Below are 16,639 nucleotides of genomic sequence, written 5' to 3' on the forward strand. Positions count from 1 at the left end.
CCCCTGGTCTCAGTGCATAGTATGTCTTGTATGTACGGACTGATGATTGCACTATTTTGCAGAATAAAAGCTCATTTGTTCAGGAAGTGTTTTTTGTCACCTGCACGTGGCTACCAGAACTACCCTTGCAGCAGTACATTTTTTATCATTTTTTCATAAACCTGTTTTGTTTTATCCCATACATTCCATCAATTCATTTAAAGGCACAATAAAAAAGGTTCTGGTGTCATCCAGTAAAAAAAAAAAAAAAAACATGCGGCAGGTACTGAGGTGGGCGTGGTCTCTGGTGACCGGTCAGAGGAGGTTGCTAGGCAGCCAATAGGAAGAAGCGTTTGGGCCAACATTGCTCAGCAACCAAGCACCCTCTGGAGCTGGACTTTATCGCAGACGCAGGTGACCAAGAAGTGAAGCATGCGAGCCGTGCAGACTTCCTTCTTGACTTTGACAAAGGAGACTTGGTTGTATTGTTTTATTGTTCAACAGGAAGTAATCCAAATCACACTTCCTGGATGCCAAGCAAGCAACCAAAGAAGAAATGCCTCTTTCTTTAGCTTTCCGCTGGCGTCCAGTCCAACGCAATGGCTCCCAAAAAGCATTAGTGCCACCTAATGGTGAGGGTGATGACAGCTGGGGGCAGAGTTACTGGTAGCATTGGTTACCATGGCAACCAGCCAGCCTGTCAAAGAAGACCTGGTCTCCAGAAAGTTCTGTTGGACTGGACAAGAAAACAAAGACTAAATGCATTAGGTACGCTCCCTCCACCGGAACCTACGACTCCATCACTTCTTGTCCCTTCATGGTCACACCGGTCGCACCCCCTCTTCCTCGGGGCTGAGCTCTGAGTGGTCGGCACCAAGCTCGGGGTCGTCCACAGGTCGTGGCGGCAGGTAGTCGGGCTGGTAGTAGCGGTAAGGGTCTTCCTCCTCAGCCTCACCATAGTTCTGGAATATGTTGGACGGCAGCTGGACTGCGGGAACAACGGCCCCATCAGTCACAGCCACCTCAGAGCGCCTCTCATTAATGATAGCCCCAAACCAAGATGGCTGCCACCCCGACACCAAAGACATATTTGGAAGAGGTTAGCGAGATAGGACCACAAGCTGTAACCCTTGAGATTTCCAAGATGTGGGAAAGAGGCATGCTTTTCACACATCATCCTCATCCATTCAAAGTGGACATCCACGGCGTACCTCCAACGTTGTACCCTAGACACGTGTTCTGGTCACAATAACCAGGAGGCCCTGCAGGGCCCACCGCACCAGGAACACCAGGACGACCCGGTGCTCCTGGATTTCCAGGTCGTCCTGAATGGCCCTGGCTGCCAGGTCTACCTTGTCCTGGAACACCTGGAGGAAGATGACGCCCGCCATGTGAGGACCCTTTTAACGTGCAAAACACCAATATGCGCTTCTTGGTTGTTGATTACCAGGCTGTCCCAGGGGTCCTCTGGGACCTTGAACCCCCACACCAGCAGAGCCCTTCTCCCCCCTCTCCCCTGGGGGACCTGCACATACTCAGCTTGTTGAAATGATCCAACAATATTCCTGCTGGTACCTGTTGAGCATGCCGCACCTCGTTCTCCAGGTTGGCCATTCTGGCCATTTTGTCCGGGGAAACCTGGCCTTCCGGGGGGGCCCTGTTCTCCTTGGGGCCCAGGTGCTCCATTTCGACCGGGCTCTCCAGGCGGTCCTGGTACAGTGCGGATGGTCACTGAGGGGCTCGGGGCATTGTTCAGGATGGAGTTATATTGAGCCATGTGACCTGCAATCAGCAGGGGAGGGATTGAGTGTGTGTGTCCATGCTAACATCTCCATGCCACGCCAACATACTCACTCTGGATCAGCTGCTCACACACTTGCCTTGCGATAGCCTGCACCGTGTTTGTGGACTGCAGGTCTCCCTGGGAACAGACACCCACACCCACACACATACACTCATTCAAGTGGGAGGAGTCCCAAAATGCAGGTGAGTTTGAGAGAAGACACCTACCCGTTCACCTTTGTCGCCCTTGCTTCCAGGCGGACCCTGCAAGGAGGGGAGCGAAAACATGAAGACTGAGCCTTGAGACCCCACTTAAATAATTAAACAACAGTCTGTGACGTCCAATTCCTGCCCAGAAAGTTTCAGGAAGTACAGCTTTGGGAAAATATAGTTGCTGCGTCGATTTCTAAGCTTTCACTCACCGGCGGTCCCAGTTCTCCCTGTTTTCCTGGGGGACCTGTGTTTCCAGGGGCCCCCGGGGCTCCTGGACTGCCCTGCGAGCGAGAGGAAGACAGTGGTCTTTATCCCAAAGACCCAGAAACCTCAATGTAGTTTCTTTTCCAACATGGAGACAGCATGTGCTAACATCACCCATAACCACAGAGCACAACAACTGACGATGAATAGCCGCAGTGCAATGGGAGTTTTAATCTCTCAGGGAGCTGCATTTCAAAAAAACAACTTACAATTATTCCGGGGGGGCCTGGTCGGCCGGGTGGGCCATCTTTACCCAGCAGCCCCTGTGGAAAACAAAAGGTTATGAGATAGAAAGTATGTTGATTTCACCCCCTTTTCAGCACAACTCACTCGGGGGCCTGGAAGTCCTTCCCTGCCTGGAACACCTCCTCGGCCGGTCACGCCCTGAAAACAAAGGTCATTCGAGGTCACCAGCCTGCTCAGTTGGGAGATACCGCCATCCATGCATTAGGTTGGTTACCTGCAGACCTTGTTGACCCGCCTCTCCTTTCTGGCCTCGCTCCCCCGGAGCACCCTGAACACCAACACATGCAACACGTCATCATGTGCACGTGACAAAGACACACAACATGCGACATGGTAACATGAATGGGGCTCTTACTGGGGGGCCCCTGATAGAACGTCCACTGGGCCCCAGTGGTCCTGGGGGTCCCTGGGGGCCAGATATTCCAGGGTCACCAACTGGACCAGAGGCACCCTGGAGGGAGGGATACATGGATGACCACCAGGTCACCAGGTGAAGAAGAATCTTAAATATTAGAGTAATAAAGTAAAGGGGACCCATGTAATGTAGTTAGAATGCAGTAGTAGTTAGAAAGTTGTATTCTGGTGTTAAACCATGCCAAAGTTTCAGATAATGAGGATTGCACATTTTGGAAGTGAGCTCGGAAAGAAGTTTGGGACGGCTCAAAACGCTCTGTTTCAGAAGGTGTGGTAAAACTGTCCCTTTGTGATGTCACAGAGGGGCGAAATTCCTTATATGGAATATAGAGGCAAGCCCACCCCTAAGCTCTGCTTCTCTGTTTACTTATTGGAGCAAGAGAAAAGTCTTTTCATCTGTCAACAGCATTTCAAACAGGACTGTCTATGTGAACATGAGCAAGAAGTATCTGCCAAACTTGCTGAAGCCAGAAGCGGTGTGCTCTCGCCAGGAGAGGTGTATTAATGTCGGACATGCTGTGCGGGAGAACCACAGCGCTCACTGTCTGGAAACATGGTGGTCCGGCAAAAAACATCTGATGTTGTACCAAGATTGTCTGCACTTAGTAAACGTCGTGCCCTCATGTTCAGCTTCCAAGCTCCATGGCACCAGCGGTGCCCGTGACAAAGTGTGTCTGACAATGAGTGCTCCTACTCGGGCAGACTGGAGGAGCACCAGCGGTGCCTACTTTTGTATTTACAGGACAACCCGGTCAATGGGTGCTTTTTCTTTCCAGGCCATTTCTTTGCAGACAACGCATCTCTTTCACCCTGAAGGGGCAATCATTTATAAATGTGTGATAGTTAAGCATTAATTGTTTACATATTAGCATAATAATATAACATACTGCGACGCGCTCGAGTCCCACAGGAAATGGTTGCAGGCAAGTTTAGCTTGTTTAAAAGGGATAGTTGGGATGTTTTGACATGAAGTTGACATAAAGACACGCCCATAAGCAGTGAAGTCACTCCCCACTTGGTGTCCTGAGCCCAGTTCTGGTGGGATTTGGGTGCTGAGGAAAGTAGTTCCAGCTAGGGCTGGGGACAAAGGACAGGGAGATTTGTGAGTTTTTTTTCTAGTGGGCATTTTTGTGATGCAAATGTACGATGCTTTTGAATGCATATTGTTTTGAGAAGCCAAACTCATCATAGGTCTACTTTAAGTAAATAAAGATGCTTTTTCCCCTTTTCTGACCTATAAATGTAGCTAGAATGTTGTATTCTGGTGTTAAACAACACCAAAGTTTCAAACAATGAGGTTTGCGCATTTGGAAGTGAGCCCTGAAAGACGTTTGGGACGGCTCAAAGGAGGGCGGCGCCACCACACAGCAGCATAATCCAGGCTTTATTAGACTGTCAGAAATACTTTTGTTAATGGCTGTCTTCAACTACTCTCATTTATTTGCTGTTTGCAGGTGGTCTCGGAAAGTAACCCGCACGAGTAGCGGGGATCTGGACTCTGGACCACAACTCACCACTGGACCAGGCTCTCCACGATCACCTCGTGCTCCTCGTATTCCAGGGCCACCCTGTTGGAAAAGAGCAGGAGATGCATCCTTGTAGTCAACTTCAAGTGCTTCACAGATGTGTGACTGAGCTCACAGGTGGTCCAGCGGGTCCTGCGGGACCTTTGCTGTCCTGGGTGCAGGTGCAGGCTTTGGGCATGGCGGGACACTGGGCCTCGTTGCGCTGCATGGTCATGTGACATGATGCAGAGGGAGGAACACATGTTGACTTTTAGCACATAGCCACATAACCACAAGGAGGACTCACCAAACCAGGAAGTTCGCAGCACTGATCTTTGGCGGCCCAGGAAGTGCTGCACACGATGTCGAACATTTGGAGCTCAAACTGCAACACACAACGGTGCGCAGCTTTCAGGCGCAAACATCAGCGCTGTTATAACGTCCACCATGTTTCAACTTACTGGTGCCGAGCTGTCCTTGTTCCCTCTGGAGCGAACCATCCTGCCCAGAACTTCGGTCCCAGCCGTGCTAATGTTTCCTGCCGCATTGACGGTCTTGGTGGACACCACCTGACAGTCGACTAGCACACTGGCACTGGTCTTGCTAATCACCACGTGAACCTGCAGAGATGCTTTCATGTGACTTTAACATACGCCACAGAAGCACAAAACATCACTGACCTTATGAAAACTTCCATGGAAAAGTTTCTTGATTTGTAGTCCCTCGAAGGTGACGGTTTGAAAGTGTCCTTGGTAGTCGTTGTTGAAGAAAGTCAACGTCTTCCCTCCATCTACACCAACAGCAAGCATGAGCTCTGAACTGTGAGCCATTTTGTTGTGCAAACCGGAGTCCCGACTCACTGTCCAGGATGACGCCCACCAGTGGCTCCTGGTTCTGGTCCAGGACCTCCCAGAGAGCAAAAGGTTCCAGGGGGGTGTCGGGTAGCAAACGGAACAGCAGTGTAATGGTGTAGTCTGACGGTAGACCTTCAGGGTGGAGGAACCTGTGGGAGGCAAGCCAAATGTTTTTTTGCTGTGCCCTGGAGCCCCGCCCCTCCTCAAATGAGGGACTACCTGGTTGGCTGAGCCAGTAGAGCGTCACTGTGCAGGTGGAAACACGGGAACGTGTTGAAGGTTCCTGGTACCATGGCAACACCTGCAAGGCTGCTGTAGCGCTCCTCCACCAGCCCAAACACCTCCATCATGCGGAAGCCTGGCAACACACGGGCACGTGAACCTCAGCAGCTAAAATGTCTGACATGAGAAGACAGCTGAAGCCTTACCGGGTGCGGTGCCTCCATTCATGGCCACCAAGGGACACGCTGGAGACAAAGACATTTTCAGCAAGAAAAGAGCAAATGGTGGCCACCGAGAACATGGCGGCTGGCGGCCACTCACTGGCTGTGGCCGCTTCGCACACAAAGGTCACCAGCTTCTCTTCAATCTTCTTGAAGGCGTCCAGGTCGTCCACGAAGAAGACATGTCTGTCGCTGGGTTTACTGGCGATGCTGACCAGCTCGCCGTAGTCGGCGTCAGCAAAGCCAATAGCGAAGACGATGAAGCCTAAGAGGATGTCATTGCATCAATGATGTGACAACAGGAAGAAACCAGCCGAGAGGTCAGCTGACCTTCCATCTGCATCTCCTTGGAGACCTTGATGACATCATCTTGTGATCGGCCATCTGTAAGGACCACCAGAACCTTGGGAACGCTCCTCCTGACTCCGCCCTCCGGTGTGAAGATACTGTCCTTCACATGCTGGATGGCGCGACCTGAGTGGACAGACACACGTAACTGCAAGGCGTCAGAGTGCGGGGGGGGGGGTCATGTGATCATCGGCCTTACCCGTCTTGGTGTTTCCTCCCTTATAGGAGATCCTGTTGATGGCATCCAGGAGACGCTCTTTGTCGTGGTGTGCGTTCAGTGAAAACTCGGTGCGCGCGTCATCACTGAACTGAGCAATGGCCACCTGTCACACACGACACAAGTCACCACCTGTCCACCATCGGTTCTGGTAACCGACAAGGCAAGCCCACCTGTGTGCCGTCAGGTCCAATCTGGTCCAGCGCTCCAGCAGTGCTGAACAAGAAAGCGATGATCTTCAAGAAGTTGTCATCCCCAATACTCCAAGACCCATCAACCAAGAACACCAGGTCAGCCTTCGCAGCCTTACAGACTGGATTGGGGGGGGGGGGGGGGGGGGGTGGAGTCATCTTCATGTTTTCTTACTCTGTTGCTTCCATGTCATGCATGTTATGTTAGAGCAGAACCAGGAATAATGTCTCCTCACCTTCCTTGGCAGGGGGGATTGTGGGTAGCGGGGTGGTGGTCGGGGGGGTGGTCGGTGCCGGGGTGGGGACAGGTTCTGCATGAGCAGTCATATACACAAACATGCTTGTGATGCCACAAACATTTTCAGACCTGCTTCAGCCCACATGTACTCACGGGTCTTCGCTGTGCTCGACACCGCCGGGCCTTCTGTTCCGTCGGGAAGTTGTGTGTAGACGCTGACCTTGTGCAGCGTGTCGGGCCTCAGCTTGCTGAAACAGTGTCGACTCGTTCCTCCGTTCAACGTGGCCTCCTCCTTGTGACCACCTGTGATTGAAACGCCAGCTTGGTTACACCTTCTGTCAGCCCACCTTCACGTCTCACATTCTCAGATGTGTTAGTTTAGTCATCTAATCATCTTATTTCACGCAGGAGTCGGGGCAGTGACCTCCATGTGGACTCACTGATTGGAGACTCCAGGAGGACCCTGTAGGCACTGGCATGTCGCTGTGGATGCCACTGGGCGCACAGGTTGGTCGGACCCACTTGGCGCAGACTCAGGTTGGTGACGGCTAGACGGACTGCGAGACACCAGAACAACTTCATTTTCATTTTCACACTTGCCCACCTGCAGTGACAGGACGTACAAGCAGGGATGGCCGCTATACACCCAAACATAAATCATATACCATATATTGAGGTTGAATATGGATATAAGACATACATCTTTAGGTTGAATATGGATATAAGAAGTACATATCATATATTGAAGTTGAATATGGGTATAAGACATATATCCCATATATTTTGGTTGAATATGGGTATAAGACGTACATCCCATATATTTAGGTTGAATATGGATATAAGACATATATCCCATATATTTTGGCTGAATATGGATATAAGGTGTACATCCCCATATATTGAGGTTAAATATGGATACAAGATATACCTACCCACATACTTAGGTAGGAATATGGATATAAGAAGTACACATCATACATTGAAGTTGAATATGGATATAAGACGTACATCCCATATATTTAGGTTGAATATGGATATAAGACATATATCCCATATATTTTGGTTGAATATGGCTATAAGACGTACATCCCATATATTGAGGCTGAATATGAATATAAGGTGTACATCCCCATATATTAAGGTTGAATATGGATATAAGATGTACATCCCCATATATTGAAGTTGAATATGGATATAAGACGTACATCCCATATATTGAGGCTGAATATGAATATAAGGCATACATCCCCATATATTAAGGTTGAATATGGATATAAGACGTACATCCCCATATATTGAAGTTGAATATGGATATAAGACATACCTACCCACATATTTAGGTTGAATATGGACATAAGACGTACATCTTTAGGTTGAATATTGATAAAAGACATACATCCCCACATATTTTACGTTCAATATGGACATAAGACGTACATTTTTTGGCTGAATTTGGATACAAGACATTCATCCCCATATATTTAGGTTGAATATGGATATAAGATGTACTACATCCCCATATATTTAGGTTGAATATGGATATAAGATGTACTACATCCCCATATATTTGGATATAAGATGTACTACATCCCCATATATTTAGGTTGAATATGGATATAAGATGTACTACATCCCCATATATTTAGGTTGAATATGGATACGATTTGACACATTCGTAGGTTAAATAAAAGGCAAATCAAGTAAGCATAATAATATATTCATATAATGCCATTTTGCTTTGTTTCTTTATAATGCCATTGTTTTTCGTTTCTTTTTCCAATCGCTGCCATGAATTGGACTGGTGAGCGTGGCGCTTTCATTGTGGAAACATTTATCAGAACAAACTAATCTGTAACTGCAACACAACGAGTGCTCCGTTTGCACTTCAATCTTAGTAGACATGATCCCGTAGCAGCTGGAAACCATCTTGTTATGGTTACAAACTTCACATACTGGATCTGCATTGAAACCAAAATCAAGCGGTCGGCTTTGCATCCCTTTTTAAAACATAAGGATGATCATTATATGTACTTTTCGAAAATAAAAACACTTTTTTGTTTCTTTACTTTATTTACCTTTTATTTAACCTACAAATGTGTCTGAGGCTGTAATCCCATACTATATATATATATATATATATAGTATCCTACAGGATATATATTCAACCTCAATATATAGTATGTATGTGTGTGTGTGTGTGTGTGTATAGTATGTGTATGTATATATATATATATTCATATGTGTATGTATATATATATATATATATATATTCATATGTGTATGTATATATATATATATATATATTCATATGTGTATGTATATATATATATATATATATATATATATATATATATATATATATATATACATACACATACTATACACACACACACACATACATACTATATATTGAGGTTGAATATGGATATAAGACATGATAATAAAAACTAACATGAGGATGTTTTTGAAATTTTAAAGCCTCAGGCAATACGCAGATAAAAAAATTTCAGCCTCATTTCCGGAAGTGACGGCATCGGGGTGACAATTGGGTTCAGTACATTTTTCATCCAAATAGTAGTTGTGCCAAAACATTGCATTGCTGCTGGATGTTTACAGTTTCCCAGTTTGTCGTCTTTTCCCACAGAGGAAGATTTTAAGGGGACCTATTAACAAAAACGTTCAAAAATGGGCCACTAGATTAGGTGCACCTGTTCTATTTTTAGAAACACAACATGCCAGAGAAAAAACGAGAATTTACAGACTTTTCACAGCCTTGTAGCTCAGCCATACAGTCACGTAGAAACGTGATTAATGGCTCATTTTTTAGACAGACTTCTCTGTGGCTAATTATTTTTTAGTTTTGGCTCTATCTTCGTCAGAAGGAGGTGTGCGCAGGGCCGAAATCCACCTCAACTCTCACTTTAGTGCCAGAGCGTTGGAGGGTGAAAAATAACTTACATTAAATAACAACTCCTCCTCCTGGCCACACCGTTTTAGCTAGCTTGATTTCTTTTGGTCAAAACGTATGAATCTCCGTCCCCTTTCCAAAAGTGTCACTTTTATGTCTGAGAGATGTACAGATTGCCTTCTGTGGCCCCAAGAAGCGACAAAAGTAGACAAAATCCTCCCGTTGACTCCCATGTTAAAGACGCCATCTTTTTGTTTTGTAAATGCTAACTGTTACCATGTTAGCATTTTGACTTTTTTTATGCATATTTAAATGAAAATACACACATGGCATGATATAACTGGGCACTATATAACTGCCTTGGCACTTCGCCACTTAATGCTAACTTGCTAGGCGCCACCATGCTAACTGTTAGCATTTAGGAATTTTGGCTATTTTTTATATCATGGAGTGCCATCTTGCCAGATGCTAGCGTGCTAACAGTTAGCATGTGAGCTTTGTTGCTAAATTCCTCATGTAATGTACACATGGTGTGTTTTGAAGGCACCAATTTTCATCTTCTAAAAGTTCTCCTTTTCATCTCCAAATGTTTCTTCCTCCCCCCAAACTATTGACACATGGCTGAAATCTTTGCTCTAATCACTGGAAACATCCTCCATGTCATTCACCTGAGCGATATCATCCCGACGACGTCACTTCCAGCTGCTAGCTAGTTGGTATTGCCTGGCATCAACTATAAATGTCATGTTTGTTAATTTTACCTTTGCTTTCAAAAACAAACAATGCAGTCCAAAATAGATGGAAGCAAAGTTTATGGATTATTTCTCCCATTTATGTGTGATGAATGTGTGCCAGTAATACGTATGACACTTAGGCACTGAGACACTTCCTGCTCGCCTGGCTAACGTCCTGCTCGCCTGGCTAACGTCCTGCTCGCCTGGCTAACGTCCTGGTATCCTGGCTAGATTCCTGGTATCCTGGCTAACTTCCATTATGTCCCATGACCTGCAGCATTCTTGTGTGATGTTGCTGCGTTTGTCCCTATGCGTTTCCTTTTTAGAAACTGGAACACCCCTCTTGAAAAGCGACAGATGAAGACGTTTGGAAAACAAAACAAAAAACTGACAATTTCAACCAAAAACATGAAATAGAACCTCTGGAAGTCACTAAAAGCAGTCATTGGTGTTGATAGCATTGCTAATTCAGCCAACATGAAGACGATGAGTAGAAATAAGGTGAATGATGAATGAAAAACGGAGGAAGAATGGAACGTCGCAGGAAACTGTTATGTCTGTTAAGAAGGGAATTTGTTACTACAACACCTTCATGCGGGTGGAGTCATCCCAGCAAGAAGAAGCCCAGCCCATGGAGATGAAAGATTGACTGGGAAGAAATGAAATGAAGGCAACCTTTTCATTTAGCTAACTACCACAGGAACCCATGTGGAACATCATCATCACCTCCTGCACCTCCACACTTTGGACGCATGACGTCCATTCAAACATCCTCAAGGGATGGGGAGAGGAAGAAGAAGAAGAGGAGGAGCAACATGTGATGAACCTCATTGGTGGAACATGTCCAAGGAGCATCGGCCTGCCCTCCCTTGCTATCAATCACTCGGATGCCACGGCGTGGAGACAGGTTTCAAGATGGCCAACAGGCAGCGCTTGGAAAGACTCACGTGTCCTGGCCCGTCCCGACAACATCTCACTGGACCCTGTGCTGTAGGACGCAAGGATCTTCACAGCGTATTCGGTCCCGCTCAGCAGGTTGACGATCATCATGGTGTTCACGTCCTCGCCCACAAAGGTCTCCAGGGCGGGTCCAGAGGCTGCAGGGCGAACAACGTTCTAGTCACGTTCATGAAAACAACTGCCACCGGTACATCCACTGACCCGACAGCGGCTGGTACACAACCCGGAACCCCATGGTGGGAGATGGCGGGACATCCCAGCTGATCCGGAAGCGGTTGTACCATTCCTCAGACACCCGCAGGTTCCTGGGAGGCGAGAGCGCCACTGAAAGAGAAAATGTTAATGAGCACCTCGCTAATTAGCAAGTTCCCCTGGAACCATGTTAACAAACGTACGTGTTCGTCCTGTTCCCACGATTGTGGGCCCGTCTCCGTCCAGGTACACGGGCGTGACCGCCACTCTGTACTCCGTGTCAGACAACAGCGGCTGCAGGTCCAAACTGTTCTGTGTGCTTGGAACCGTCCTCTGTGCAACCAAAACAAAAGAAGCTAACGTATTTGATCTCATCGAAATCGAACAGCCGCAACGCTGGTTACCGTCTCCTCGGCTCGGTCACCCCTGGTGCTGATGTAGTTCAGGCGATAATGGTGGACGTTGTGAGTGTCGACCTGCTGCCATGACACCCGAATGCTGAACGTAGTTTCCTGGTCAATGGTCAAGCCTGTCACGCCGTGGCGAGGAGCTGAAGAAACAAAGTTTCCATGGAGGAGGAGGACCTACACTAAAAAGGGGGCCAGACAGAGCGCTCACCTGCGGTGGTGGTGGTGGTTGTCATGGCAACAGCGGTTGTCGTCTCCACTAAAAAAAGACAACGCTTCTATGTCAACATGCACAAGAAAGGAACCACGTGTCGTGTGCATGAATGTACCGGTCGATTCCAGCAGGACAACCTGCTCGCTCTCCGCCTCATTTCTGTAGATGGCGCTCAGGACCACCTGGTAGCGGGTAGAGGGGCGGAGTCCAGCGAGCAAATAGGTGTTTGCGTTGGCATTTAGGAGCACCTGAGGGCACGTGCACATGCACACAAGTCTCACATTTGTTTGTACAACTTCCCAAAATTCCCACACAAACCTCGTCACTGTCAACGCCGCTGCCATCATGGCCGCCATCGCTGGGCATCCATCTGAGTCGGTACAGCACCACATCAGTGGCAGGGGTCCGCCATGACACCCGGAAGCTGCTTGTGGAGGCTTCGCTGCTCCTGACGTGCAGCGGTTCTGGAACGTGCGCTGCGCACACGGAAGAACGTAAACGACCCTACGCGACCTTCCAGAGACTCCACAACACTGAGATTTACCTGTGACAAAGCTGGCGGTCGCGGGCTCCGCTTGGCCCTCCTCATACAGGGCAAACACGCCCACTGTGTACTCGGACAGAGAGGTTAGGTTGCTTAGTAACCAGGTGGTCACACGACCCACATCCACCTACGGACAAGACACGGAGTGAGGCGTCACACACGTTCGTCAAGGCAGCTGTCAATCATCAGCGCACCTCGCTGCCTTCTACGCCGTTGGTCTTGGCGTACATGACGCGGTAGCCTGCCACCTTCCTGGAGGCGGAGTCCCAGCTGAGCCGGGCAGAGCTGTGGTCCACATCTGAGAAACGCAGGTTCCTCGCCGAGGTCAGCGGCACTGAGGTGGGCGGGGAAAACATTAGCAAGCACATCTAACAGCCAATCAAAGCTCACCTAAGCAAAAGTCAACAATCAGCATGTGGGCATGGACATGGAGGTGATGAGGTTCATGAAGATGAACGCGATGAGGAGAACAACATGGCGCTGAAGGAACCGGATCAGGCCGGCTTTCACTCTAATTAGAGACTGAGACTGTCTTCGGGGCGGATCTAGCGGGAAACGGGTCCCGTTGAAGATAAAAGTGCAAAAATATGTAGCTCCAGGGCAGGAAGTTGGCTTTACTGCAAGCTGCCAGCGTGTCTGGACACGCCGCTGTCACCACGACGACCATGGCCACCATGTGTGGATCTTGGTGCCACGTGGTTATGCATGACATCACAACACTCACGTGTGCTAAGCTGGCTGGTCACAGGGTCGCTGGCTTCCTCGCCATACAGGGCATACACCGTCACCGTGTACTCTGTGGCCGGTGTCAGGCCTTCAAGCTCCGCCTCTTTCACCGAAGACGCCACCTTCACCTGCACACGCCATGACATAATCACCATCATCTTCATCAAAACCTAAAGATGAGCACCCACCTCTTTGGCATCAGCTGGCTCGCCATGGCTGAGCGGCGCGTAGAGGATCATGTAGCCCGAAGCACCAGGGGCGGTCCTCCAGCGGACGGTCATGGTGCTGTGGGTTGGGTCAGAGAGGTCCAGGTGCTCCACAGTGGGCAGTGCCACTGCAGGTGAGAGTGTGCAAATGAGACACAAAGATGTCACATGACAACACCGGCGGTCTCCTACATGTGGTGGCACTCCCTCTCAGTGCCTCGCTGGCAGCGCTGCGGTACACGGCGAACACGGCCACCTGATACTCGGTCAGAGAGTTGAGGTGGTCCAAGAGTACGCTGCTTTCCGTCCCGTGAACCACCTGGAACCAGAACCCAAAACGTCTGCTGCACCTGGCATTCAGGTAAAGAGAAGTCTTACCTTCTCTTCAGGCTGTCCACCCTGAGCAGGATAGTAGACCACACGGTAGCGCTCCACCTGGCCGGATGCCGGCGTCCATGACACTTTGAAACTTCGAGCTGTGATGTCAGAGGTCGCCAGGCTATGGGGAGGAGCCACAACAGCGGGTGGGGAGCCGGGATCTATTCCCACTGGAAAACAAAGGAATGGAGGTGATCATCACGACTTAAAAGCGGTTGGTGAGGACCACCAACCTGTGAGCTGCTGGTGGAGCCGCTCCACCCTCTGACAGATGCTTCTGGTGAGAACGTCCACAATGTCACTCATCACGTTAAAGTCGGCCACGTTGTACACGTGAGTGTCCTCGGGTGGTGAAGCGATGGCCCTCAATTCGTTCTCGTCTGCGTTCTTCACACCTGCATGGCGACAGAGGCATTAGGGCAAACAATGTCGGCGTGTCGGTTATGTGTGAGGACCGATGTCTGTACCGATGGCGAACAGTTCTACTCCAGCGTCCCGCAGGCTCTGTGCGGATGGAACCACATCATCCTGGGACTTCCCATCTGTGATCAGGATGCCTATCTTGGGAACGTTAGGTCTGGATCCAGATTCCAATTTGAAGCTGTTCTCCAGGATGAAGGTCAGCGCCAGACCTACGTGAAGGTTTCAGTGAGCATCACCAGAAGGGGGCGTAACCTTCGCATGTTCCAGGTACCAGTCAGGGTGTTTCCGCCTTTGTACGGCAGGTTCCTGGCGGCATCGAGGACAGCCGCCTTGGTCATGTGAGTGTTGAGGTGCCACTCGATCCTCGGTTCCCCGCTGAACTGTGCCAAGCCTTCACACACGTCACACTCGTCACGCGCTTGGAACCGCCCACCATTTCAACAGCGTTTGATTAGCGGTGCTCACCGATGCGCGTCTTGTCAAAGTCCACCGTGAAGGCCTCCACCAGCTTCTCCAGGAAGGTTCTGACCAGTCTGAAGTTGGAGCGCCCGATGCTCCACGATCCATCCACCAAGATCACGATGTCTGCGGTGGCTGACGTTTGACACATGAAGCCTTCGTCAGCTGCCCGGGCACGCACACGCGCGCACACACACACACACACACACACACACACACACACACACACACACACACATGAATGTCCAGGTCATCAGGGAGCTCACCAGGTGGTGGAAGGACCTTCAATGGTGAGAGAAATTCCACCTCAGGCCTTCAGGTTGCACATGCATCTATGCTAAGGTAACACACAAGTTCAAAGGTCAGCTGCTTGTGATTCCTTTGCTCAGTGATGCCGTTGTGCATTCCAGCTGCTCAACCGAGCGGGAATTCCGACATGATGCAGCTTGTTTTATTGGAGACGGATGATGTCACGTTTGGCGTCTGGAATGTTCTTCCAGCTTCCTGCAGCTAAACACCATCAAATACGGATGAAGGTGACAGTGAAGGCCATGACAACATCAAGTCAGCAGAACCATCAGAAGACATCAGAACCTTTAGCAGACATTAAAGGTTGGAAGGTCGTAGAACCTACAAAAGTCAGGGAGAAATCCGAGCAGATGGATGTGTGGGTGATTGACAGGTTGCAGAATGAGGAGGGATCAGGTGTGGACAAGATGGCGTCAGGGCGTGCACAAGCAGAGTGTGGAGAAGACATTTGAATGTTGGGGGGGGTAGAGGCGTGTCTTGAATTGTGGTACATGAGTGTACACCTTGAATACAGGAAGTACGTGCGGCGCATGGACACGTTGAGGCCGAGGTAAGGCTGTCTCACCGTCTGAGATGTCGTTGGTGTCCTCGGCGCTGCCATCCTTTCCACTTTGGGACTGCAGCGTCTGTGGTCCTGAAGGCTGAGCTGAAAACAGAACCACCTAGTGACCTTTACCGTCCCACTGAGGTCAGGACCTGTCTCACCTTGGTGTTTGGCCTCCAAGGGTTTGCTCCTCAGCGCCCCCCTCAGAGCAAAGATCTTGAAGGTATACTCGGTGTCAGGCTCAAAGTTGCTGATGAGCAGCTCTGGCTCCTCTTTGGGGACATCCACCTCTGTCTCTTCTCCACCTGATCACCGCACACAAGTGAGCATGCTCAGACTGACGCCGCTCTTCACGTGCATAACAAAGTTTGGCATGTGGGCATACCTGGACGCGTGCTGTAGACCACCGCGTAGCCATCAAACAGACCTCTGGGTTCCTTCCAGGACACAAGGAGCTCACTGGGACTCACCAACTTACTCCGGAACCTTCTCGGAGAGGACACTGGACACAACACAGGATCCATAGGTCACCATCACGGGATCACCTGCTCATACATGGTCTTACCTTGGCCCCCCGCAGGGTGGGGGTGCAGTGAGACCAGGAGGAAGCCCATCGCCAGGAACCACCTGACAATCCCGACCATAAGGACGCGTGACCGCGAGGGCGCAGCCGGTCGTCGTGTGTGTGACGTCATCCTGCACGCAAAGGACAGAATAGCTTGGCGCCAAAACAAGGTACGCGTTGACGCTCTTGTCTGACGTGTGCACGCGCTTACCTGATGAAGCAGGTAGAAGGTACGCGCGCAGGTGAGCTGGCACGTGCCAGTCGTTGGAGAGTGCACCGCCTGGTCGCGCGTGTCGGAAGTCGACAGAACCGCAGGAAGCGTCCGCTCCGCCGCGCGCGTCTTCGTCCTCTGAACCCCCGACCACCAGCACGCAGC

General features: G+C 49.6%; 1 protein-coding gene across 3 annotated transcripts; it reads right to left on the reverse strand.

Moving 5' to 3' along the window:
- Positions 1 to 445: 445 nt before the first annotated feature.
- On the reverse strand, positions 446 to 16,639 carry LOC131101966 (collagen alpha-1(XIV) chain-like). 3 transcript variants are annotated; one of them, XM_058047390.1, is made up of 48 exons: positions 16,475 to 16,639; positions 16,264 to 16,394; positions 16,084 to 16,200; positions 15,860 to 16,003; positions 15,720 to 15,800; positions 14,852 to 15,010; positions 14,658 to 14,777; positions 14,431 to 14,595; positions 14,197 to 14,358; positions 13,964 to 14,133; positions 13,778 to 13,904; positions 13,568 to 13,713; positions 13,378 to 13,507; positions 12,848 to 12,987; positions 12,654 to 12,780; positions 12,428 to 12,585; positions 12,225 to 12,357; positions 12,107 to 12,154; positions 11,893 to 12,038; positions 11,692 to 11,821; positions 11,498 to 11,620; positions 11,284 to 11,433; positions 7,135 to 7,251; positions 6,848 to 6,997; positions 6,693 to 6,767; positions 6,439 to 6,578; positions 6,248 to 6,371; positions 6,031 to 6,174; positions 5,801 to 5,965; positions 5,686 to 5,724; positions 5,477 to 5,615; positions 5,264 to 5,406; positions 5,084 to 5,193; positions 4,865 to 5,023; positions 4,711 to 4,788; positions 4,540 to 4,626; positions 4,413 to 4,466; positions 2,840 to 2,935; positions 2,699 to 2,752; positions 2,569 to 2,622; positions 2,448 to 2,501; positions 2,184 to 2,255; positions 1,990 to 2,025; positions 1,834 to 1,900; positions 1,573 to 1,761; positions 1,427 to 1,504; positions 1,191 to 1,346; positions 446 to 962 (listed from the first exon to the last, which is right to left on the reverse strand). In XM_058047390.1, the coding sequence occupies exons 2-48, from the start codon at positions 16,391 to 16,393 to the stop codon at positions 931 to 933; spliced, it is 5,418 nt and encodes a 1,805-aa protein (XP_057903373.1). In that variant the 5' UTR covers position 16,394; positions 16,475 to 16,639; the 3' UTR covers positions 446 to 930. The 3 variants fall into 3 exon arrangements, with proteins under 3 accessions (XP_057903373.1, XP_057903372.1, XP_057903374.1); XM_058047389.1 differs by having other exon boundaries at positions 446 to 967; XM_058047391.1 differs by having other exon boundaries at positions 816 to 1,043.

The sequence above is a fragment of the Doryrhamphus excisus genome, chromosome 14, assembly GCF_030265055.1.
Source record: "Doryrhamphus excisus isolate RoL2022-K1 chromosome 14, RoL_Dexc_1.0, whole genome shotgun sequence".
Lineage (NCBI taxonomy): Eukaryota > Metazoa > Chordata > Actinopteri > Syngnathiformes > Syngnathidae > Doryrhamphus > Doryrhamphus excisus.